At 36.4% G+C, this 27,171-nt stretch overlaps 1 protein-coding gene across 4 annotated transcripts; it reads left to right on the top strand.

The window, feature by feature from the left end:
- Nucleotides 1-830: 830 nt before the first annotated feature.
- Nucleotides 831-27,027, top strand: LOC140734428 (mitochondrial fission factor-like). 4 transcript variants are annotated; one of them, XM_073058348.1, is made up of 9 exons: nt 831-941; nt 14,825-15,031; nt 16,580-16,737; nt 17,621-17,709; nt 18,849-19,004; nt 20,746-20,817; nt 21,742-21,820; nt 22,484-22,640; nt 25,525-27,027. In XM_073058348.1, exons 1-8 carry the CDS (start codon nt 917-919, stop codon nt 22,613-22,615), a joined length of 918 nt encoding a protein of 305 aa, XP_072914449.1. In that variant the 5' UTR covers nt 831-916; the 3' UTR covers nt 22,616-22,640; nt 25,525-27,027. The 4 variants fall into 4 exon arrangements, with proteins under 4 accessions (XP_072914449.1, XP_072914448.1, XP_072914451.1 ...); XM_073058347.1 differs by lacking the exon at nt 25,525-27,027 and having other exon boundaries at nt 22,484-24,649; XM_073058349.1 differs by lacking the exons at nt 831-941; nt 25,525-27,027 and adding an exon at nt 9,986-10,065 and having other exon boundaries at nt 22,484-24,649.
- The last annotated feature ends 144 nt before the right edge of the window (nt 27,028-27,171 follow it).

The raw sequence follows: 27,171 nt of genomic DNA, 5'->3' as shown, positions 1-27,171 counted from the left end.
ATTTAAATATTATTAGAACATAGAACAGCACATTACAGGCTTTTCGGCCCACAATGTTGCGCAGACATGTAACCTACTCTAGAGAACTGCCTAGAATTTTCCCTAGCGCATAGCCCTCTATTTTTCTAAGCTTCATGTACTTCCGTGTTACTTCTAGGATTGAAATATACTAATTGGAATTTAGAAGAAATCTAAGGCAATTAAATTTTTTTTAAAAAAATAGTCTATTTTCTCTATCTATGGACTTACGGTAAATGGTCTTGATCCAAAATGTTGACTGTATATTTCCTTCCATTGATGCTCCCTGATTTGCTGTGTTCTCTGCCATTGTTTGTGTATGTGTGTGTTGGTCAAGATTTTCAGCATTTGCACAATCTCATGTGTCTATGTCTTAGAATAGGTGATAGGCTATTTAGAACTTGAAAAAATCTTTGGAATGCTTTCCTTCAAAATGTATGGATACTGAATTATAAACAAGGTCTGCATTGCCTGCTCCAGTTCTTAGTAGTTGTATTGGTGCAACCTGTTTACTACTTTAGTTGTGTGATCTGTCTATGTTTGAAGCTGGACACTCAAACTGTTGGATCAGCAATTTTCTTGAAGCAAGATTACTAATTTAATAGCATGTGCAAAGAATGAGGTGATGTCATAAAGAAAGCAAGCAAGTCAATGGAAAATAGACAATATTTAATTTTGCTTTACTTATGCACTGTCCTTTACAATCTACTAATAATCAACTTGATGTGCAGAAATGATTCAACTTCTATGGCCTTTGAGGATTTACATAACTTGCACCTATTTTGTGTAAGTTTGCACACACCACACCAATACCTTGACCATGTGTGGCAGCAGCCATTGCTGAGTTCTTCATTATCTGATATTCTGTCTGGTATAGTGAGTGATTTGGAAGATATCCATGTTGAGCTTTCATTCAATCAATGGTAAGTTTCTGATTCTGTCTGTACTTTTGTTCAATTGAATTTTTGTCTAAAATTTGTTAGCTTAACTAAATATAATGTAATTTACCAAGGGGTCAGTAATATTTAAGCATGACCCATACAAGTTGTCCATTTTGAAAAGTAATGAAATCCAGCAAAATATTATCTAAACGGTTTGAGGTATCCAATTTTTTTTAAAAAGCCTCGGGTTCTGTGGCCCATATTACATCATTTTATTATGTAAATTTTATTTAAAAATGTTTAACAAGGCAATCTTGAGACTGTGTTAAATACTTTTACAGATAAGTCAATTGATGCACTCTGTTCTCTGCGATACATAGTGTTTTCTTGGAAAAAGGTATTGAACACATGAAATCTGCCTTACACTATGACAAAATCCCTGGAGCTCCTTTTCTTAACCATTGAAAACCTAAAATTATCTCCTAACTCTCTGCAACTCCTTATTTTTAAACTTCAGTAATATTTATTTCTATAGCGATAAGTTAGTATTGTGGAGTCTTCCTGCAGAGGGAAACCACTAAGCCCATATGCCTTTACTAGCTCTTTGAAAGAGATGCCAAATTTATTTTCATACTTCTGCAATTCCCCAACAGCTAACAATTTAGTCCTCTCTGTGCACAATTGCAATTATCATTCCAATGAAATCTGATTTCATTAAGCCTTTAGGTGGAAATGTGCTTCACTTGCAGTCAATATTTTGTTCTTTTCAGTGCTTGATACAAATTACTGAAATTGATTCTCTTCTAGTTTGCTATTTTCACTTTGGATAACCACTTTGAACATAATTACTTTATGATCACTATTGTCCAAAGGTGTTCCCTGCTAACAACATGCCTTTACTCTTGGGACTTTAAGCTTTAAAAAGCTTGTTTATTTCCTTATACAGTTAAGAGAGATCTGGGAATAACAAAGCTGCAAAATTAAATCAGGGCCCAATATATTCACTTCTATGAGTATAAAATGTAAACAGTATTATTTTGAGCTAGACGGGGAAGCTATTTCACCAGTGGCCAGATTTTTTACCTATTTCATTCGTTCTAACAGGTGCTAAATAAATGCACATCTTTCATTAAAAACAATTAGAACACTTTATCTTGGACACCTTTGTGAAATTGCTTCTCAAACATGTAAAATTTGCTCTTTTCAAACTAGGCTATTTTCATCTTTGATTTCTCTTTGTATTTTTTCTTAAATTAATTGTAACTATCTCAATAACTGATATCCTTTCAGTTATAAGTTCTAATACTTTAAAAAATCAAAAAAAAACCATTTCCTGTAGTGACTATGGCAAAAGTTACATCAAATAACAAAATACTGTGGATGCTGAAATTCTGATTTATAAATTAAAAATAATCTGGAAATATTCTGGGGAATTGGGTAAAAGATTTAGTAGCATAATTTGACAGCATTTTACCTCCTTGAATTGTTATAGAAATACAGAACTTGTATTTCTATAACACTGCTTTCATCATTGTTGATTTAAAACATTCTTAATAAGAGAATCCCCCAGAAGACATTTAAGGATTCATCTTCCCCTTTAATTTCTCTGTCAAAAATTAGGATAATTGAAGTTTCCAACTGTTATTGTTCTATTACTTTTGTGCATTTCTGAAATATTTCCACAATACACTCAGTAGACGGCGGTATTTGGGGATTCATAGTGAACATCTAACAAATGATCCTTCTCTTTCTGTCTAATTCCAAGCAGATTGATTCTTTAAGCTCTCAAGTTTATTACCCTGCAAGAGAACCTTGTGCTACCTTTCATCTTTCATCTATGGTGCCACACTTACTGGCCCAGTCTGCAACCAGTTAATTAAACATCATCAGCACCCCTTCACCAAGTGACTTATATGGCTGTGTCCTTCTTCTTAAAAAAAAATTGACTTAGCAGACCTGCAGACTCTGGCAGTTGTATTATTCTAGATCATATCACAAGGTTAACTTTAAATAATCTCTGATCTGTCCAAGCAAAATTTCCTCAGATGTTTCAGAGTAGTGGCAGTTTATTGTGTTTTCAGGTCAATTGAGGATGAACAATTGAAAAGAGTAGTTGTTCATTCAGTTAGTTGTCTCTATGAATATGTTTGTGTTCATTTCTGCTATTGATTGTTAGTCTGGGCTTGGTAACAATACCAAAATAATTTGCATTGATCATCAGAATTCATAAAAGGACCATTAATCAATTATACATGGAATGTATAATTAAAATAAAAACAGTAAGTGCTTGTGAAACTCAGCAGAACCTGTAGCATCCATGATGAGAAAGAAAACAAATATTTCAAGTCTGTCTTTCCATTAGAATTTATGAAAGGTCAATGATATGAAATGTTAACTGTCTCTTCTCTCCACAGATGTTCCCTGAACTGCTGAATATCTCTAGCATTTTCTGTCATTTTAGTTCCAGCATCTGTAGTTCTTTTGCTTTTTGTTTTTCTTCATCAAATGATTAACAAAACAAAAGACATTCGTTATACTTAAATGCTTTAGTAAAATTGTGTCTCTTGTAGTTAACTGGCTAAAAATAAACTTGACTGGCTCAGGTCATTCACTGAAACAAATAATCTCTCTACATCTCAATCTTCACTTAAGATGCTCCTTAAAAGTTAACATTTTAACCAAGGTATCAATCCATGATCCTCGCTCAAATAAAACATTGTGTAATGTATTGTAAAGGCACAATATTATGGTTAAAATCTTATTGTGGAAAAGGAACAGCCTTTTTTTTAAATCCATGGCACTGAAGCCCTTTACATGAATTCTCCTACAGGTGAACTCACCTTAAGTGTTTGAGATTTGTAAGCATGGAATCAAGTGATTGTTCATTTATTTTCATATAGTAGTGAACCGTTTAAAATTTCAGACAATCACTAAACAACCTTAGCAACACACAAAATGCTGGAGGAACTCAGCAGGCCAAGCAGCATCTATGGAGAAGAGGACAGTCAATGTTTTCGGCTGAGACCAATCAGGAGAACTGGAGAGAAAAAGATGAGGAGTCGGTGTTAGAGGGTGAAGGAGGGGAGGGTGAAACACAAGGTGATAGGTGAAACTGAGGGGGGAAGGGTTGAAGAGTAAAGTAAAAGAGTTGGGAAGTTGATTTGTGGAAGAGATACAGGGCTGGAGAAGGGAGAATCTAATAGGAGAGGACAGAAGAACATGGAAGAAAAAAGGGGGAGGAGCACTACTGGGAGGCGATGGCAGGCAAGGTGAGAGGGGGAAAAGCGGATAGGGAATAGGGGAGGGGAATTATCGGAAGTTCGAGAAATCCATGTTCATGCCGTTGGGTTGGAAGCTACCCAGACAAAATTTAAGGTGTTGCTCCTCCAACCCAAGTGTGTGCTCTCATCTCGACAGTAGAGGAGGCTATGAATGGGCATGTTGGAATGGGAAGTGAAATTAAAATAGATGGCCACTGGGAGATCCCGCTTCTTCTGGTGGATAGAACGTAGATGCTCGGTGAAGTGGCCCCCCAATATATGTCAGGTCTCACCGATTGTACAAGAGACCACACCGGGAGCACTGGATACAATAGATAACCTCAACAGACTCAGAGGTGAAGTGTTCCCTCACCTGGAAGGACTGTTTGGGGCCCTGAATGGTAGTGAGGGAGGAGGTGTAGGGCAGGTGTAGCATTTGTTCTGCATGCAAGGTTTAAGTGCCAGGAGCAAGATCACAACCCTTTTCCTGTCTTGGTAGCTGTCCCACAATCAATCCTTGTCTTCCAGTGTCTTAATTTTAAACATCATTCTCCAAACCTCCATCAGACTTGAATTCTACATTCTTTTGAGATTTCACCTTCAGTGAAACTCCTACATATATCTTCTAGTGTTCATTTCTTCACTAATGATGGCTATGCCTTGTTGTCTTTGGCTTCATTTCATATTTAATTCCCTTCCTAAATCTCTCAACTTCTCAGTGGTCTTAAAAGATGCTCCTTAAAACTTGGCACTTTGACCAAGCTGTTAATCCCTGATATTTGTTCCCATGAGGCATTATGTAATGCATTACAAAGGCACAATATTTTGGTAAAACTATTATTTTCCCTTTGTGAAGTGTACCATCACGAAGTTTATTTATTTCAATCTCAAAATGAAGGATTTTGGTCAACTTTCATTATCAGATTATTTCACTTAAAATGGGCTTGCATTTTGTTTGAACACAAATGGCCTGAAAATACTTGTAAATGTACACAACGAAAATGGTTCAACCATTTACCTCTCAATATTTCCCCCTTTTAGCAGACATTATACAAACTAGTCCGAATTGATCACTCACAGCAGTTGCCCTCTTCTCTCCTTTTCCTCTCTGGTTTGGAATGAAGATCTTCCTTGACAGAGGGAGGAAGGCCTGCCCTCTGCTCCATGATTAACTTCTGTTTCTATTCCAGCTTGAGTGCTTCCAAAATAAAACTATTACAAAGAGAATGAGATAGTTAATGGAACACAGCAGGCCAGGCAGCATCTATAGGAGAAGCATTGTTGACGTTTCGGGCCCAGACCCTTCGTCAGGACTCGAGGGTCTTCGTCCTGACGAAGGGTCTTGGCCTGAAACGTCGACAGTGCTTCTCCTATAGATGCTGCCTGGCCTGCTGTGTTCCACCAGCATTTTGTGTGTGTTGTTGTTTGAATTTCCGGCATCTGCAGATTTCTTCATGAGATAGTTAATATTATCTTAAATTAATTTAAATCCTGATATAATATTGAAATATTCCTCTGCTCCCTTGAAACAAAATAAACAATATTGATCTTGTTCTGTTGCTGAAATAATTACCTTGCTAACATAGGAAGTAGTTTAAAAAAAATTAATTTCTATAATATAAAAAATATTCTGAAGGCTTTTACAAGTTTTGTGGAGTAAAATAACACACCCCTCACCCTTTCAGAACAAAACAACAAAAGAAGTTACATGAATTTGAATAATTCTATCAGTAAGTTTTATATCAGCTTCTGATTAAGTGGACTAATCTTTGATGATATTAACTAAAGATACTACCCAGCTACATATAGTTTGAATCAAAACTTACTCCTACTGTATTTAAACCATAGGCAATAGTGGCATAACTTGTTTCATCACTGTATCAAAAAAATTTAAATTAAATCATTGCCAATGCATCACCTTTGCAAAAAGTAAGAACAGTTATTTTTCCCCAATTTTATATGACCATTCAATTAAGGATAATAATTAGAATTGTTAAGTTCTCGATTATGCTGGTTGATTTTAAACATCCCCAAGAAAATATTTTTGCTATGTATGAATCTGTTGGAAAATCCTAAAACAACATTTTACCAAAAATTACAACTAGAATTTTTTGGTGAATTAGTTGTAAATTTCTGTTTCTCTTGTTTTTCCTGAGACATCAACTTCTATAAAACAAAGTTTGCAAGATTGAGCTGTTTCTCATTTGTGTTTAGTATATTCTGCATATGCTGTTTATGGGTTTTCATATTGAAGACCATGGTGTTTTGTGCTTAGAAGAGAAAATTTTATACGTAAGCCCCTCTAACATGAATTTCCATTTTAAACAAAACAAGAACTTTTCATTTTTTTGCAATTCTTCAGAGCTGTTTTTGGGGGGAAAAACAAGACCATTAATATTGGAAAAGCTGTTATTGCTCTGAAACTATTTTTACCTCCTGTTTTAAAGTGAGATAGTGCTTCATTTAGAGTACAAATGTAAGCAACCATGAACCAACAAACAAAGTACAACTATAAAATTAATATTTCAAATATCATTTTGATCAATGGTCTCAAGAAATGTCTGATATTAACAAGATGCTGATAAAATCGATCTGATCCAGAATATCTCTGTCTTTCTTTTAATTTGTGCAGCACAGACATTTACAGTATCACAGTATTTTGAGTTTGGCTTTTTTTAAAAATTGTTCCGCTATAAATGCCTTCATATTTCTTTCTCTAGCATCCTGCGTTTATCATAGAAAACCTTGGTGGAAAAAGTTATTTAAAAACTGAATTGGCTGTTAACCCAAAGTACCAAGTTTTTTAACCCAAAGTACCGAGACAGCAGGATATGACTGTGGCAGTTGATGGTAACAAATTGAACGTGGGATATATAATTCAAAATGTTTTCTTAGTTTGTTACTATTATAAAATTTCCACTAGCCATGTGGCTGCTGAACTTTCCCACTATGCACACACAGATGTAGACTTTTGTATAGGTAATTTAGTAATACTACTCTAATAAAATTCTTGTAATGTTTAGCAGGAAAATGAAAGTCTCATGTGGAATATATTGTGATCATTCTCAAGTAGTGAGGCCTGAAGTTTTATTTTTAGTGCTTTGCCTTATGCCCCACTAAGTACATAAATTTTGTACTTTTTTTCCCTTAATGTGGTTAATTATTGTACTTGAGAATATGGTGCTTTTTACTGTTTGTTGTAGATGTGTTGCATCAAATGTGTAAGATTTTATTTGCCACAATTCTGCTTATTTCATATTATACAAAGTTTGGGTAATACAATAGAATAAACATTAATATAAAACTAATAGTCTAACTAGTCAACAAATTCTCTGATCAATATTTAACTGACATGGGTATTGTAATGATTGATTTAGTTTTAGATCTTTGTATTTTTACGCAGGACATGGCTGAATAGAATTGAAACAAATGCTATAAATGGCTTCCTCATTCGGCCCTTCACCTTTTATAGATTATTTTTGTCGTGTAGAAAAGTAATCTTTATGTTGTAAAGAATGATTGTCAGTTTAGATGTGGTTCATTTTTCATCAAATTATACCTGACAAAATTACAAAACATTGAAAGAAATGTTGGAACATTTACTGTCAAGTGAAATTCAACTATGACACTATGACTAAAACTGTGCAAGTACTTCATATTGGCTAATACAATGAAGCACCTTTGCATATGAAATATTAATGGACATAAAAGCTAACAATATCCCAGAACCTGATGACCTGTAATCTAAAGTTTTACAAGATACCATGAAGGTAATGGCTACATTGGTTCTTATTTTCAAAAACTTTATATGCAAGAATGGTTTACGCTGATTGGGGGGGGGGAACACAAATGAAACTCTCTTTAAGAACAAAAGGTAAATGGAAATGGAGGTACAGACAGCTGAGCCCAATGTCAGTCCTTGATGCAAATACCAGATGTAGTAATAAAACAGTTGGCATGGACTTGTGAATGAGAAATCACATTTGTAAATTTGTTGGAGTTTCTTTGTAGCTGTAAACTAGCCGAGTATCTGAGAGAGAACCAGTGGATGTGGTACATTTGAGCTGTCAGAAGGCAATCCATATTATACTGCACAAGAGTTGAACAAAATAAGAGCACTTGGGATTGGATAAAATATACTGGTGTGGATGGAATATTAATCACCTGATGGTTCCAGTATTTGTGTTTTTAAAGGGAATATAAATTATTTAAATGAATGAGCAAGGAAATGACAGATGGAATATATCACGGACAAATGTGAGTAAAGAAAAAATGGAATGGAGGAGTTATGAAAAAAAGTTGGAGATTGAAAGCTTACGAGTGTCTTTGCTTATGAATTCTGAGATACTACAGTGCAGATACAGCAAAAATTAAGTTAGACTATATATTCATCTTTTTAGGTGGGCCCAAGTATAAAAATATGCTAATTACCTACCTTACAGGAAATGCTCAATGTCCTGATGACTACACATCTGATATTTGTGGTTAAGGAATTGACTGAAAGAATGCAGATAAGTGCTCACCAGATACAATCCTGGATTGGTAGTTTTGTACCATGAAGAAGGATTAAATAGACAGGGCCTTTATCCTTATAAATTTCAGAAGTGCCATAGCATGGAGGAAGGGATGTGGTTTCCCCTGGTTAGGCTGTGTAGAACTAGGGTCACAATCTCAAAATAAAGGGCGAGACATTCAGGATTGAGATGGGAATATTTTGTTTCAGCTGAAGGATCATCTACATCTCAAATTTTCTTCAATTTGGGAAGGAAAAGGGGAAATCAATTAACCATCCACAGGTTTCATGAATTTATACGTTTATATGAAGACACAAAAACATATCCAAATGGAAACTGAAATTTACTTAATGTTTTAGACTTTCTTCTATTGTAAGTGTTTTTCATATTTACTCCTTTCAATCACTCGGTGCTCTGCGACGTTTTAAAGCAGAAACTAGCAGAGGGCTGTAATCTCAGCACTCCTCCCGATTCTGGATTCTGGAGTCCAGAGTTATTATTCTTTTTTTTAAACGTATGAAATTGCCACGCTGTGATCTTGAAATGCCTTTTCTCCTTTAAGATACTGCTTAGAATCGAACTTTGCTCCTTGGTTCCGATGTTTCCGCACAGATACAGCTGCAAACCTTTTGCAAATGTCATCTGAATGCTACGTTAACTGTTTCCCTCGCCGAAACGTCGACTGTCTACTCTTTTCCATGGATGCTGGCAGGCCTGCCGAATTCCTCCGCCAGCATTTTGTGTGGTTGTGATACTTGGGTCATTTAAAAAAAAAAATCAGGGTCCTAGTAACTATTATTTTGCCACTGATTCCTGCAGCTCATGTTCTCAATTTTATTCATTTAGTATTATTTTGGGTTTTTTTGTATACGCACGATTTGTTTAGGCATATTCCTTATTTGTCCGTCCTTGGGTGCAGTTTTTGATTTATTCTATAGTGTTGCTTTGTATTTACTGTGAATACCCGCAAGAAAATGAAGAGTGTAGTCTATGGTGACAGTAAGTGTACGCTGAAAATAAGTTCACTTTGAACTGATTCCGTAACACCCTAGCGGCGACGCCTGGATCCTCACTGACGTGAGGCAGTACGCACTTCTCCGGTACGAGAAGAACCCCCTGAATAGCCCACAGCCGAGGTAAACCAGACCCCTGCTGTTGGGCGAAGTAAATCGCGGCGTTACCACAATTTAAACCCATGCTCGACCCGCTCCATCGCAGGAGGATCACAGGTGGGGGCGGGAACTTAGGAATCACGTGAGCGCCAAGCGCCCAATCGGAGCGGCGCAGGGGCGGGCGTTTGTGAGTGGGGGTGGGGGGGTCCGGCACGTGACGCCGGGTTACACGAATGGGGTTGACGAAGGGGTGTTTATGAGGCACTCAGAGGCTGCAGAGGTGAGTAATGTCTGCCCCGGGAGAGCAGCGAGAGTTCCCGGCCATCCCTTACTTTGTAAGTAAAGTTTAGCTGCGCGTTCATGAGGAGACGCAGAGAACGAATCATTCTCGGTCTTACCCCAAGCGACTGCTGCAGCCCATGGGACTCTACCCGACGGAGCTTCAAGCCTCACCATCAGGACCTGACAACCGCGAGCATCTGCAAGACTTTGTAACATAGTGTGTTTAGAGCTCAAGTTCTCCCTCTGCTTGTACCAACCATTATATGAAAAGTAGTGACAGGGTGGATTCGGTTTTGCCAGCCATTCAATTATCTAACGCAGATCAGACTACACAAAATACACCTAGTGGAGCTGATATCAAATCTAAGGGAAATGGAATTCCCTGCTCAGGAAGAGGATGATGGTTTTGTACTCCAGGCCTTACTTTCAACTTATAGCGGCACTTTGATGTTTCTTAAAAGTAGAAGTTTCTTGGTAACAGTCAAAAGGCTACAATATAACTGCAGTATGAGATGTCAAGTTGTTCCCATGTTTAAGGAATTGGAAGCTGTGCAGAGGAAGTTCACCTGTTTGATTCCTGGGTTGTAGGAAATGGGCTGAATAGGTCAGGCCTACTCATTGGATTTTGGAAGAATGGGCAGTAATCTTCATGTCGAGACTAGTTTATTGTATGGTGAGATGCAGGTGCAATGAAAAACCTGTAGCGACATTACAGGCACATCGGTATGGATAACACACAGGATATAAAGTATCTATAAATTATATAGGGCAATGAAGATATTGAAATGTATATGATTCTGGGGACTGACGGTAGATATTTCAGCTAAGGGGTATTTAGAAGCAAGAGTTATAGTTCTATGAGAAAGGGGTTGTTAATTTAAGAGATTAAGAGGATTTTTTTCTCAGAGGGTGCAGAGGTAGAACCTTCACAAATGTTCAAAATAACATTTTGCTCCTTTCCAAAATCTTCCTCCCAGTCTGTTCCTCAGTATCTTTGTTGCTATTAGAGCAGGGAGAGTTATAGAATAACCCAATAGAGCGATTGTTCCCTTCCTGTTTCTGATTTCAAGCCAGACTAAGTAGACAATTCCTCCATAACATTCTCCCTTTCTGCAGCTGTGAATACTATCCATGATCAGCAATGCCATCCCACCCCACCTCTTTTACCTCTCTCCCTGACCCTTCTGTTGAAACATCTAAACCCCAGAACATTCAGCAGCTATTCCTGCCCTTGCAACAACCATGTCCCCACAATGGCCACAACATCGTAGTCCCATTTACTGACCCATTCTCTTAACTTTGTCACTCTTGTGCTGATAATTCTTATATTAAAATAGACACACCTCGACCCACCCCACTGACTGCAATTTTGCCTAATCAACTACCTATCCTTCTTCACCATATCTCTACATACTGCTTCTGCCTGTATATCAACTGCCTCATAGCTCTCGTTCAAAAAGATATGGGAGCAGAATTAGGCCATTTGATCTTTTGGGTCTGGTCCACCATGGCTGCTTTATTATCCCTCTCAGCCCCATTCTCCTGCCCTCTTCCCGTAACTGTAGACACCCTTACTAATCAAGAACCTATCAACCTCCACTTTAAATATATCTAATGATTTGTCCTCCACAGCTGTCTATGGCAAAAGAATTTCACAGATTTACCAGTAAATTATTCCTCATGCCTGTTCTAAAGGGACACCCTTATATTCTGAGGCTATTCTGGTTCTAGACTCTGCCACTATAGGAAATAACCTCTCCATGTCCACTCTATCTAAAGCATTCAATATTCAGTATTCAGGTTTTAATGAGATCCTCCTCCATCCTTCTAAACTCCAGTGAGTATAGGCCCAAAGCCACTGAAATCAGGCTTAGTGGCTCGTAAGGGAAGATCTGCAAATGCTGGAAAACCAAGCAACACGCACAAAATGCTGGGGGATCTCAGCAAGCCAGGCAGCATCTATGGAAAAGAGTACGGTTGACAGTTTGGGCCAAGACTCTTCATCCTGAACAAGCTCTTCAACTACCTTTTTCAGAACCTTGTAGTGTAGTCAGTCTGGTCAATGTGACTTACCTACCTTCAGACATTTCAAGCACTTTTTTAGTAATAGCAACTACAGTCACTTCTGCCCCCAACGCTCTTGAATTTCTGGCATAATACTGGAGTCTTCTACAGAGAAGACCGATGCAAGATATTTTAAGTTCATCTGCATTTCTTTGTTCCATTACTACCTCTTCAGTGGTCCTATATCCACTTTTGCCTTTATTTTACTTTTAGATATCTTAAAAGAACTTTATGTATCCTTCTTTATATTATTGGCAAGCTTATCTTAATATTTCATTTCTTCGCTCCTTATTGCTTTTTTTACTTGCATTCTGTTAGTTTTCAAAAGCTTCCTGATCCTCTAGCTTTTCTCTGATTTTTGCTGTATTATATGCCCTCTCTTTTGCTTATATGCTGTCTGACTTCCCTTGTCAGCCTTGGTTGCCTCATCCTCACTTTAGAATACTACTTTTTTTGAATGAATCCATCTTGTACCTTCCAAAATGTTCCCAGAAACTCCAGCCATTGCTGTTCTGCTGTCATCCTTACTAATGTCCCTTTCCAATCCAGCTCCCCCCCCCCCCCCATGCCTCTGAAATTCCCCTTACTCCACTGTAATACTGATTCATCTGATTTCTGTTTTCTCCCTCTCAAACTGCAGGGTGAATTCTATCATATTATGATCGCTGTTTCCTTAGGGTTCTTTTACCTTAAGCTCCCTAATCAAATCAGGATCTTTGCACAACACCCAATACAGAATTGCCTCTTCCCTAGTGGGTTCAACCACAAGTGACTCTAAAAAGCCATCGTGTATTCTACAAAATCGTTCTCATGGGATCCAGCACCAACCTGATTTTCCAATTTACCTGCATATTGAAATCCTCCACAACTATTCTAATATTGCCCCTTTTACATGACTTTTCAATCTCCTGTTATAATACGTGCCACACATTCTGACTACTGTTTGGAGATCTACAGTATATGTAATTCTCATCAGTCTTTTTACTGTTGCAGTTTCTTAACTCTGCCCACAAGTATTCTACATCTTCTGATCCTATGTCACCTGTTTCTAAGTATGCCCCTGCCAAACTAGTTCAACCCTCCTCAACAGCTCTATCAAACCTGCCTCCAAGGATATTGGATTCCTCAAGTTCATGTGTAACCTGTCCTTTTAGTAATTGGTCAAAGCTTTACCCGAAGAGCTCACATTGATGTACAAATCTGAAACATTGCCCCTGCAGAATTCTTCAGCCACACATTCACCTTCCAAATCATCCTATTCTTAACCTCACTGGTGTACGGCAGCAGTCCAGAGATTACTACCCTTGAGGTCCCACTCTTCAATCTTCTACCAGGCTCTCTGTATTCTCTCTTCAGAATCTCATCCTTTTTCCTACCTAAGTCATTGGTACCAATATGTGCCATGTCTTCTATCTGCTCCCCCTCCACCTTTAGAGTGCTGTAGGTCCAATCTGAGAACATTCCTGACCTGGGCATTAGGAGACAATATACCACCCTGGTGTCTCACATCTACATAATTTCCTTTCTGCTCCTCCAGTTATTGAATCCCCCAGCACTATTGCACTCCTTCCCCCTTCCCTTCTGAGGAAAAGGTTTTTTTTAACTGTATTATTGATCAATAATACTGTTATAAAGTTTTACATACCTGGTTCAACTGAGTGAAATGGCCTGAGACTTGAGTTCTTCAGCTTCCATGTATGTTCACTTTGAAATGGCTGCTAGCATGAGTGCCTCCCTTCGGTCATGTTCTCTTATGTGCAATGCATGTCAGTGAATGTATAGTTTGATGCAATTGTCTCAGTTATGGCTGGGTGGTAATAGCCAGATTAGTTAGTGCTTGTTATATTATCTTGCTTGTTAAAATTTGAATATTAAAAAGAGATGACTTAAGCAATTGAAAAGACCAGTGTCTCCCTCAAAGGATATTAATATTCAGTTTCTGTTGCTTTGTGCAGTTTATGCAAAGGAGCAACAAAGAATGAGACCTTCAATTACTCTGCAATTAAGAATACAGGCTGAATTCAGAGTCAAGGCAAACTTGTTAATGAACAAACCATAAACAAAACTTCATGAATGTTCTTAGCATATTTTCTTTTCCACACAAAATTAAATAAAATTATAGTTTAAGGCATGCACCGGATTTATGTAATTCCAGGCACAGGTTGAATATTGAATCCTGAGCAGCCATTAGTTAATGAATGGAAGTGAATTGTTTGAGAATGTTTGGAGAACATCATGACAAAATATTACTGATCACTGGAATCAAAAATTGTTGATGTGCTACTTTATTATTGTTGAGGCTGACCTGTAACATAAGGAAAGCATTGTGCTCCACATTGGACTGATTAATTGAATGAAGAAGACTGGCTGTTGCTAATATATTAACTGTGTCATTTATAGTGCAGCATTCTTAGTAGCAGGAAATTAATACTGCACCAACTTCTGATTTGGCATTTGATATCATATATTTATTAGCCATCCCAAGACTGAGGTTGGGAGTTATAAATAACCTCAGGCAATGTTGGCCTAAACTGAGTGCTTGGAAACATTGATTTAAAAAATCCAGATAATGCACATCCTCAGATCCACAGATGTATGCTTCTCACATGTTCAACCTGATGTCAAGTATAAGTAAGTAATAGTAATCATGATTTAAATATTGGAATTTAAATGTTACTTTATTGGCCCTCTAGCTGCCATGACAGAACAAATAGCACCTTCGGATTTGATAGACTGCGGCCCTGTATCTTGTGATCTGAATTTCATGGAGGCTATCAGTCAGAAGATGAGAATTCCTAACAGACTGAAAGTGACCGAGGAGCTGGGAGATGAAGAGAAAGCAGAAGATAGTCAGCTATCAACATTACACATGCAGATTCCTGAAAGAATATCAATGGGAGGTAAACTATTTTAAAGTCCAAGGGCATTTAACATAATTGTTTATTATTTATCTAGATTCTTAGCTTATGTTATTTAATTAAAGAACTAAATTAAAATGGATAAAAATATTAAAATATGAATTTATTCTAAAATAGAATGCAGAACTTAAAATTTAAGAAGCCCAATGATCTGCACAAGTTCCCTTTATGAGTTGCTTCCCTCCCCTTTTAATATAACCAAATCAACATAACATTTTATTTCCTTATCATATGTTTATCCTGTTTATCCTTAAACTTATTTTTGCTGTTGGCCTCTGTTATCTTTTTGTAACACATGACGCCAGATGAACTCAGCCAATCAGTCCTGATGAAGAACTATGGGTATATATTTTGATAAATAACAACTTCAGGCAGAGAGTTAGTTTGGCAATAATTACATTTGAGTAAATTGTTTAAAAAAAAAAATTGGGTCTCGTTCTACAATGTTACTCAAATAAGCCTTGCATGGGGTACCTTATCGAAAGCCTTGCTAAAATCCATATACACTACATCTATGACATTAATGTGTTTAGTCAACCTGATATGTTTTCAATATTTGTTTACAACCTGATATGTTTTCAAAAAAAGTTATCAACAATTCAGCAGCCACTGCAGAAATATCAGTACTCACTGAGAGAGAAATAAAATTTATAATTCAGCTCAGTGACCTTTCATGAAAGTTATTTTTTAATTTGGTTCAATGATCTGTTTTCATTATTGGTAGCCAATTACAGCTCAGTGGTCGCATAAACCAAAGAATTAAGCAGATTATCTCGGCTGACACTTCATGCTGACGAGATGATGGGCACTAAACCGCCGCCTTTCACTTGAAAAATACTCACCGAGTCCTTTGAGTTCAAGATCAACTTGATAAGATTCCCTGTGCTGCCTTCATAGAAGGGGAAACCTTCTCAATATCAATTATTTGTTATTTGATAAGTGAAAAACAAATGATTTAATTATATTCACATTTCCAATTGTATCCTAGTGTAATCAAATTAGCTACATTACAATGGGAATATTACATCAAAATATACTTAATTGGTTTTGAAAGTCTTGGAATATCCTGAGGTGGTGAAAAGGTGTGGTACAATGTAATTCTTAAAACATTTTAAAATGACAATTATTTCTGACATTAGATTGAAAATTTGTGTACTTTGCAAAAGATGAATGATTATAAAATATGCAAAGATTGATATTGGTTTGTTTTTAGTATTCCTACTATAAATGAGCAGAAATGGTGTAAATTGCTGTAAGTAATAACAGTTCTATTCCATAATACCACCTATTGCTGTGAGACTTACAAATAAATATTTCTTGTTGTTTTAGGTAAGTGCATGTTGGCTGGAATGTGAAAATATTGCACTCTGTCTTAGTAAGAATGTGCATGAAGTATTGCTTTTGCTTAGTATTCTTGACTTAGTGATTGATCAATTTTTACTTTGCAGAAAGTAAAAATAGGCAACAGCAATAAATTGTTTAAAATTGCAGTTTGTTAAATGGGTTTAAAGGAATGCACTTTTTCTTCAGAAACAGAAATGCAGGATATTGGAGCAAGGCCGTATTTGCATAGTTGGTTCCACAATAATCCTGTGACTATAGATCCTCCACCACTTAGTGTCTCTCCTCAATTAATGTTTGGAACCTCCCAAGCTATGAATGTGGATAGATCCGAGAGTCCATTCCAGGTACATTAGGAGTAACATTATGTCCTTTTTTAATGTTGAGATATATATTTGAGTAGTAATACTTACTAACTTTATAACTTTAACCCAACACAAAGGAAAGCTGATTTAAAAATAAACTTGCATTTTTTATGGTGTTATTTACACTTCTGCACGTCACAAAACATTTTTGAGGTGTGTTCACTGGAGTGATGTGGATTAAGATAGCATCATCTCTCATGCATCCAAGTCTGGAAAAAAACATTGAGAAGACTGACCAATTTATGAGTAGAAATTGATTCATGTCATACCTTTTTATGAAATCACCACTTTTCTTGGGTCCTGACACTTTCCTTAGGCCCTGATCTGCTCCTAAGCTCTCATTTTAGTCACTGGCTACCCAATCCGCTTCACTCTACAATTTCTCACTGGCCCTGATCCATGATTATAGTCCTATGCCATCCTCTTTGAACTCTGCTACAACCATTATTTCCACACCCCGCGGCCGGACACAGATAATTTATATTTTCCACGTTGTGGGAGAATTAGGTGTGAAATATTCTTGAATTCTCCTCAGTTCAGCGTGGCCTGAAGAAAGGTGTATGGTTTTCAGTGACCTCGAAGAGTAGAAAATGCACTGATTTGTTCAGTGGTTATTCATAATTTAACTATGGAGAGATTTTTAATGTACAGTGTTCATTTTTAAAATAGTTTAACTTCAGCAAAATGTACATTCAACTTCTGAAACTAATAACTTACTCCATTCTTATTTATCTAGATTTTCAAATATTAGCCTGAGTCCATTATTGGAATGGCCTGTATATATGTCACTGTTAATTTGGGTGTTTTCTGCTATTGAATTGAACTCATCAGTAAGAAACAAGCATGCAAAACATCTTTTTCACAGATGATTGCCTCCCAGAATTCCAGTAGATCACGAACGTTAAGTGAGAATGAGTTCTGTCTATCAAGTCTGCCCAGAAGACAGAGGAATTTGTAAGTAAGACATTTTGCCTTGGCTGGTTTATTGTAATGTTGCATCATCACTGCATAACTTCAAAAATGACGTCATGTTCATTTACTGAAATGGACTTCGGCTATTTGAAGAAAGTTTGGGTGGTGTAACATCAAAAGGAAAGTTTGATATTTTTAAAAAAATCATTGATATTACAAGTTTAATACTCAATGACTGAAGAAGAACTCAAGTGGCTTATGAATGTTGCGGAGTAAGCTTGGTCATATGGTACATTGGAACATGCCCCTTTAATGCCACAGGTAATGTAGTTCTGTCTCTGTTGTTTTAAGAAATACCACATGTCAAAATCACATTCAAATTAAAAAGAAGTAAGTTAAAAATGGTTTACCTTTACGTGAATAAAAATGCTTCAACTAAAATTTTTTTAGATAGTTCTGGGAATTTGTAAATACAGCATGAAGGAGCTGCTGTTTTAGTATTTGGATTTTTAAGTACATTGTGAAATTCAGAAGGAGGAAGGTAAATCAAAATGTTAGAAATAAAACTATTAAAATAACCAGTTTTCACATATAAAAGTGTATGTTTACAGTGCATTACCACCTTGAGATCTGGCTCAAAACTGTTTCGTGCTGTCAGGTGTAAATCACACTGATTACACTTTCCTTCCTATCACTCATGGTCACCTCCTAATAGGATTTTCATTGCTAAATTTTTGTTAATATACAACGAATAAGCATTAGTAAAATTGCAATCATCTTTCTGCTATCAGAAAACATTGATAGATCTAAGAAAAAATCATTGTAAACAGTTTTATGAACTTACTGTAGCTAGTTATCATGACAAAGCTCCTTGAAAGTATTAACTGAAGACAACACAGCTATTTTCTTTGAAGCTAATCTTTTCCATTCTCTGCTCCAGAGCCATGAAAGTCATAGAATTAAAACAATTGTGGAGAAATGGATGACAATACTTGGGCAATTTCCTCTGCTGGCATTTGTCTTATATATATTCTGAATAATGTTTATACACTTTATTCTTAAAATGTTTCCTATAACCCTAATGTGCAATTTTTTTAATTTTAACTTTTATGAGTATGAAGTATATCATGATAGGATTCAATATTTGGTTTAACAGTATTATGCTTCTATATCATCTGTAGGAATCATCGCTCCAATGTTCCAAAGCCTCCCTTCCTTTCACCTGGACCTGGCCAGGCAATATTTTCATTTCATAATGTGTGCAATGTATTAAGTTATGCTGGACGCAAGTTGTTCGAGTATTTAACGGAATCAGTCTGTCAGAAAACGGGAAGCAGGTGACCAGTCTCAGTTTGTGCAGCTTGATGCCCTGCTACCTTTCTGTAATTACAAACTGCATGAGGTGCATCAGTTTGAAGCTAGTTAGATGTTAACAGTCTTCCACTAACATCTGATTGTATGCTCTGCCATCAGTACTTGTATTCAAGAAAATACTCTGACTTTTTATAAATGCCTTGTTTGCAAAAAGCTAACCCTAGTGATGATATTAAATATTCACATCTGCAGTAACCAGTATACTACGTACTTAAATAAACGCGAATCCCCAGTGTTACAAGAATCTACTTCTGACCAACACTAAGGAGTTTATGGCAATTCTCAAGATTGTAAGAACTCAATTAACATTATATCTTTCTGCTTACCTGTAGATCACTTCTGCTTCTCATAATCCACCTAAAATATGCATTTATCATATTTCCATATATTGGTTAATGTAATTGCAGGTTATGAAACATAACATGATTAAAAATGACAAAAGTTTGAAGTTAAACTTTGTCTATATTATGAAACAAATTATGTAGTTTTAATATAATCTATTTTAGCACTATTTCTGATCAGAAAATTGAGAGAGGAAATGAGCTCTAGTAGAATTTCACCTACTCCAGTCAGCATCATGCATGAGCTGCATGCTCCATTAACCAGGGAGCATAACCCTGCCTTCTCACTACATTCAGCACAACAGAAGGTGGTGAAAGATTTAGAGTTTTGCATATCCCAGATAAAACATTTGTTTCTAACTGTTAACTCTCCAATGTTGACATTGTTTTTCATTTAATATATTGAAAGTAAACATATTTGGATAGCAAATCTTTTTAAGTTGTCAGGATGAGTTTCATGTCTAGGTTTATAGGTGAATTATCTATTGTAACATTTTATGAATAATAATATTCTGAAAAGAAAATATTTTAGTTGTTTTGATATCTTGTTGAAATCTGTTATGAGTACAATTTTTAGCCAATATAATTTAGATAGTTTTGAACTAAATAGTGAAAGCCGAAATACCACACACTCTTCTCATTCATTCTCTAGTGAAGTCAGAAGTGCTAAAGGACAACAACAATACTTTAGGAACTCCAGTGAAAATGTATGGGGAAGACAACAGGCTGCTATTATTTTTTTCTAATTATTTCCAGTTTCATTTGCCTATAATGCTAGGATACCATGGAGATGGGGTTGTAAATACAATCTGGAGGAATAGATTCAGTATTTTGAGACAATTATTTTATTATCTAAGTAATATTATCAGTATTCTTTGTACTGGCACTTATTAGATGCTCAATATTTAACTCTAATTTTCATATTTTGTTAATTTTTGCAGCTGTAGAATGTGATCAGACGTGTAAAGCATTAATAATATGAGTATGCCAAATATGCATTTGCTTATTTAATCATGCTACATTTGGTGTATATAACGCTCTACACAGAATTTGTACGTGTCCATTGGAGAAAGTGGGGACATTTTTCTGTGTCAGTATAGTTTAAGAGCATCTGAGAAGAAATAAATAGAATGTAATATCTACCTGTTTCAGAGAAAAATCAGTGATATGTTATTCTTGGATATTAGAGAAACTGATTGGCCCGTATTCTTGCCAGGAGAAATCTCTGTGGCATTCAAGATGTTGAATTAAAACAAGTTGAATTAATAGTTACAGGAGCAATTAAATTCCATGGGCTTGTACTATGTATATTGCTGTGATTAACGGGTATTTGTTTGGCTAATTCATTTCTTTTCACTTTCAGAAATCGGTTCCATAATCAGCCCCTTTCTGGCAGCATATACTCAGATGCGACTAATCAAATGAGGAATCAAAGGTGCTTGGCAAATTATCTTTCTTGATGCAATCACTTTAGTACTAATCATTTTTTTGTTGTGTTCTATAACTTATTTTCAATATTTTACACTAATCTGGCTGTACCATGTGGATATAGTACGTACTGCAGCCAGGTTGATCTAAATGTTGGATTCAATTCAATAAGTGAAATTTCTGGTATGATATTTTTAGGTTGTGCAAAAATTAGTTTTTAAAAAAACTGAGAAGAAAGTGAAAATATAAATATCCACCAACTTTGGAAGAAAATAAATGATAACATTAAGGCAAACTAAATATATAGTATATGTCTATGACTTTGACAAAAAAATTCCTGTTCCCCTTTCCATTTCCTGAACTCAGTAGTCCTCTGCTGCTTACTTCATGAGGTTGTTTACAATTTCTTCTCATGTTTTGCTGCATTTTGCCTCTAACCTATTTTAATCCTTTTTTGAACTCCTGCCTCTATTTTTTCTCCTACCTACCTCTTTATTTCTCTGTAATGGTGCTAAATGGAGTTTCTTACAAACTCCACTTAGCATGATTATAATTCCACACAACATGATGAAGGGAGTCCTGGGTATGATGATGGAATTTTGCCTTCACAGTGGTAGTTTAGTGACCATCATTAGTTCAATGCTAGGTTATTAATTAAATGTAAGTTCCTCAGCCACCATGGTAGATTTTGAATTTGAATTTGCCTCTGGGTTATTAATCTGGTAATTTAACCACTGCAGTACTTTCATGCTGTAACCTAAATATGTGTTAATTAAAAATCATTGAATAATCCAAGTTATAATAGCTTTTATTGTATTTAGGATTGATCTTCCAGGATCAAAATACGAAGGAGACTGTTCAGTTAATTCGAGTATTGATACTGCTGTTGGAGAAGGAAAAAAGATTATTTATATTTGGATTTTTTTTCCAGCATGGCCCCTGATTACACTATACCTGAAGGTGTGCTAGAAAATTTCAGTGTAATGGAAGTTGTAACCCTCCGACGACAGGTAAGATTTTCAATAAGGAATATTTACAAGAATGGCATCTTAAAGAAGGATGCTTTGGAGATTGATTGCTCGGCTTCTGGATTCATCAATGAGTCCAAGGACATTCTTTAACTTACTCAGTTATCTTTCAGCTTTATGTCACCAATCTTTATATTAAAGTTAAGTTTAGCTAATTCTATTTTTCTTTGAATCACTTTATATTTATGTTTTAACTAAATAAGTATATTTAACCCTAAAATATTCATCCATTTAATGATTAATTTTTAAATGTTTCTGATTATCAGAAGCATATAAACACAATGAAACTGATCTTGAGTAACTTGGTAGGCCCCAGGATGAGGACTGGTCATTAGCTCAGCTCAGTCCCTTTCAGGATAGCTGCAAAGCTGAGGCCTTGAGGCTCTCTCAAGTTGAGCACAATCTGGCCTTTTACCTGACAAACAGGTGCCATTACTTGGAACACTTGAATAACTGAAGATGTTGGAGGTGACACTCAGCACTACTTGTTACAACTTCAAATATTCTCCTGGAAGATGCTTCATTTAATGTATCTTACCATCTGGTTTTAAAATCATGACAGAAAGAAATGTACTTTAATGGTGGTGTAATTTTGCATTAGTGTACAGCACTTCCACTGAATAGTACAAATTTCCTCTTTTGTAGTTGAACAAGTTGAATCGCCGCCTACAATTATTAGAACAGGAGAGTCGGGACCATGCTCGGAAAGAATTTGTTCTCTATTCCATCATTTTTGCAGCCTGTTTTGTCAACAGTTGGCTTTGGCTGAGGAAGTGACATTGTTCCAACTGCAATGCTGGAGGTTAGACTGTTTTCTGTGAGCAGCTTGGCAGATACCATCATTTCTATTGTGCAACAGCCTGTATCGTCACTGAAATACAAAGTCTGGAACAACTTGATGAAATGATTTTAACAGCACAATAGCAAGGGTTTGGGAAAAACTATTATAATATAATGCTCTCAGATCTAATTAATTACTGTAAAATCAACTAATAACTGTATCTAATATATATCATGGAAAATTCTGAAATAATTCATCTAACTGCTATCAAACAAATCAATTATAAAATTATTACTCTAATCCTAAACTGAGTTGACAAACCAGAAATCAGAAAGAAAATATCCTTTTGCTGGTAATCAAAATCTATTTTGTATCTCCCTAAATGTGAATGCTTATGCTCTTGACTGTAGGAACAGTTGCAATTTTATTGTTCTCTTGCATTATATTGGATAGTTGTGATGATTGCCAGCTGTAGAACCCACAGCATTTCCTTAGCTGTAAACAAACTTTTGGATGAACTCAGCAACTCTAGCAATTTAGATTTTGCTCCAGATTCCAGCATTTGTGGTTTCTTGTATCAACATTTCCTTAGTTAATGTCAGTTATAAAAGCCAGATCATACATAGGGGTAAGTTGACAGTACCCTGGAGAACAGCTGGCGTGCTACTGTGTGTATACCTTTAGCTTGATTCAGCATAACTACAGTTTCATAATATCCCTAGGTAGTGTATGTATCTGAACCGTTATTCTTTATTCTGTATTCCATTATAGAGCTATGGTAACAGGAGATAAGAACAGGTTACATATCTCTGTCCTGTAGCAGAGGAAATTAATAAACTAAAGGAAAGTTATTTTCCATTACCTGCCATTTTATACATTTCTGAGAATATCTTGACCACTACTAAGAGTTGTTTACGATGAAAGTCAACTAGTTAATCTGTTAAAATTAGAATCATTAAAATTCAGAATTACCAGGGTGCCTATTAACAGTTGCACATTTCAATATCAGAAGTTAGTTTCACGAGCACTAAAAAGACACACAAATTCCTTGAAAATAAATATCCTTTGTTTTTTTTTAACTTATCTATCGTCATTGGGATAAAATGTGTCAATACAAATGGTAAAATGAGGTATGTGATAGAGACATTATTAATGCTAAAGGCTGTCACGTTAAAGATGTGTGCATTGATTCACAATTGTGCATGATATAAGGTGGGTGGCGTTTAAAATCTGGTCGTTACATTTGACATCTTTGAACAATGGTTAAATAATCAGTACCTAAAAAAAAAATGGGCAATAGGTCTAGCAGGATTTCAGTTTAAAATAAGGTGCTCCTCCAATGTTGGACAATGCATTATGCAATGGTAAACTGAATGGTAAGATATAATTAAATTGTAACTGGAAGTTTGATGAAGGAGCACTTGGAATGAAGATTAAAACTAGTCCAGTGAAATGCAAGTGACAGATGTTTAATTTACAGTCATACATTCTGAGTAACAAGGCAAGTGTGGCTTAATTGAAAAATTTTTTGAATAAAAGAATACATTTCCTTCTTATGCATTCTGTCATTCAGTTAATATACAGTATTGGTTAGGAATCCAAACTGATACAATTGTGTACCTTCTTCTAGTAAGAAATCAGAACATGTCATTGAATTCCTTTGAAATCAAAGCTAATGAGGCTTAATTTTATTTTGAAAACAAATTTATTAAAATATGTGTATACCAGTAAAATGGTAGTGAGAATATGTCTTAGAGGACTTCATAAATTAAAAACAATTTTAACAATTGCCTGATTCGAGTGCACATTAAAATGTGAAGAAAGCATGAGCCATGGCTTATAGGGGTGGTGTTGAGATAGCTATATATTTGCAATGTCAAAACTGTGTGCAGGGACTGCAAGTTGTACACTGAATTAATAAGAGCAGTCTTTGGACCTTGTTCCTTCCCATTCCATCAAAAGCAAAATTTGTACACTGTGCTGGACCACTTATATTAAAAAATACATAGATGAGCATCACACAAAAATAACTTCTCTTTTTCTTTATTTACCTGACTTAATTTATATTTTCCAGAGAACTCAAAATTATTTAATTTTTACTGATCTAAGCTTCCTCATGCTTCATACCCTCTCCCTGCTTCTCCCTTCCCAATGAAGTCTCACATAAGCTCTGTACCAGCTCCAAGGTTCCTCTACAGCAAGGGTTCTCAATCTTTTTTATGCCATGGACCAATACGATTAAGCAAGGGGTCCTTGGACCCCAGGTTGGGAACCCCTGCTCTACACAAGCATTAAGTTTCTCAGTTTCAAAAAGTGTTTTCCTTGCACCTAAATGCACAACCTTACCTTTTCTTTTTCTCCTTTGTCCCTTTCTCCCATGGTACACTCCCTTCTATCACATTCTTCCTTCTCCAGCACTTGACCTTTTCCACTCACCTGGCTTTGCCTATCACCTAGCTGGTTTTCCTTTCCCTCCTTCAACCCTTTTTATGCTGGTGTCTTCCACCTTCCTTTCCAGTCCTGAAGAAGGATCTCGACTTGAAATATCGACTGTTTATTCATTTCCGTAGATGCTGCCTGACCTGCTGAGTTCTTTCAGTAGTCTATGTTGCTTTGGATTTCCAGAATCTCTTGCATTCACAATCTGTGAGGCTAAGCACAGCTCCAATGCCATATTTAGGTCTGTTGTTGACCGAATCGAAGTCGGTGATGAATCCGCATATAGGAATGAGATTGAAAATCTGGTTGAGTGGTGCCATATTAACAACCTCTCACTCAATATCAGCAAGACCAAGGAGCTGATTATTGACTTCGAGGAGGAACCAAGTGGCCATGAGCAGTGCTCATCAGGGATCAGAGGTGGAGAGGGTTGGCAACATTAAATTACTCATTGTTATCATTTCAGGGGACTTGTCCCGGGCCCAGCATGAAAGTATGGCAGCGCCTCTACTTCCTTAGAAGTTTGTGAAGATTCAGAAACTTTGGAAAACTTTGATGAATTTCTATAGATGTGTGGTTGCAACAACCTGGCACTCAACGTCAGTAAGATGAAAGAGCTGATTGTGGACTTCAGGAAGGGTAAGACGAAGGAACACATACCAATCCTCATAGAGGGATCAGAAGTGGAGAGAGTGAGCAGTTTCAAGTTCCTGGGTGTCAAGATCTCTGAGGATCTAACCTGGTCCCAACATATCGATGCAGTTATAAAGAAGGCAAGACAGCGGCTATCTTAGTTAGGAGTTTGAAGAGATTTGGTATGTCAACAAATACACTCAAAAACTTATATACTTGCACCGTGGAGAGCATTCTGACAGGCTGCATCACTGTCTGGTATGGGTGTGGTGGGGGGGGGGGGGGGAACTACTGCACAGGACTGAAAGAAGCTGCAGAGGGTTGTAAATCTAGTCAATTCCATCTTGGGCTCTAGCCTACAAAGTACCCAGGACATCTTCAAGGAGCAGTGTCTCAGAAAGGCAGCATCCATTATTAAGGACCTCCAGCACCCAGGGCATGCCCTTTTCTCATCAGGTAGGAGCTACAGAAATCTGAAGGCACACACTCAGCGATTCATGAACAGCTTCTTCCCCTCTCATCCGATTCCTAAACGGACATTGAATCCTTGGACACTACCTCACTTTTTTAATATACAGCATTTCTGTTTTTGCACGTTTTAAAATCTTTTCAATATATGTATACTGTAACTGATTTACTTATTTATTATTATTTCATAAATTTTTATTATTGTTTTCTCTTCTATATTATTTATTGCATTGAACTGCTGCTGCTAAATTAACAAATTTTACGTCACATGCCAGTGATAATATACCTGATTCTGATTCTGGAGACTGGTTGCATCACAGCATGGTATGGAAATGTCAATGTCTTCCAATGGAAAATCCTACAAAAAATAGTGGATACAACCCAGTCCATTACAGGTAAAGCCCTCGCCATCATTGAGTGTTGTGACAGAAAGCAGCATCCATCATCAGGGACCCCCAACATCTGGGCCATTGTCTCTTCTTGCTGCTGCTACAAGGAAGGAGGAACAGGAACCTCAGAGCTCACACCAGGTTTAGGAACAATTGTTATCCCTCAACCATCAGGCTCTTGAACCGGTGGGGATAACTTCACTTGGCCCATCACTGAATTGTTCCCACAGCCTATGGTCTCACTTTCCAGGAGTTTTATCTCATGTTCTTGATATTTATTGCTTATTTATTATTATTTCTTTTGTATTTGCACAGTTTGTTGTCTTTTGCACATTGGTTGTTTGTCCATCCTGTTAACTGTGGTCTTTCATCAATTCTATAATGGTTCTTGGATTTACTGAGCATGCCCAAAAGAAAATAAATCTCAGAGTTGTATATGGTGATGTGTACTTTGACAATACATTTACTTTGTTTACAAAGGAAGTGGTAAGATTCAATCTTGCTCACTTGTTTTGTATATTCATTTGTTGAATCCTTATTTTCTCATCCAACTCACTTATGGAAGCCCCCATGTTGGAAATGACTCCACAGGGCTTGAGTTTCCCTGCTGCTTTTTATTGATG

Source organism: Hemitrygon akajei, chromosome 10 (genome assembly GCF_048418815.1).
Source record: "Hemitrygon akajei chromosome 10, sHemAka1.3, whole genome shotgun sequence".
Classification (NCBI taxonomy): Eukaryota; Metazoa; Chordata; class Chondrichthyes; order Myliobatiformes; family Dasyatidae; genus Hemitrygon; species Hemitrygon akajei.
Note: the sequence above shows the minus strand (reverse complement) of the source record. Positions and strands in the feature narration are given on the sequence as shown.

Bases quoted from the DNA above. Each gene is read 5' to 3' on its own strand.
- LOC140734428 (XM_073058348.1), top strand. From the start codon at position 917: ATGTTGAGCTTTCATTCAATCAATG. The intron at 942-14,824 runs GTAAGTTTCTGA...TTGGCCCTCTAG, and splicing joins GAGCTTTCATTCAATCAATG to CTGCCATGACAGAACAAATA. The intron at 21,821-22,483 runs GTAAGATTTTCA...CCTCTTTTGTAG, and splicing joins TTGTAACCCTCCGACGACAG to TTGAACAAGTTGAATCGCCG.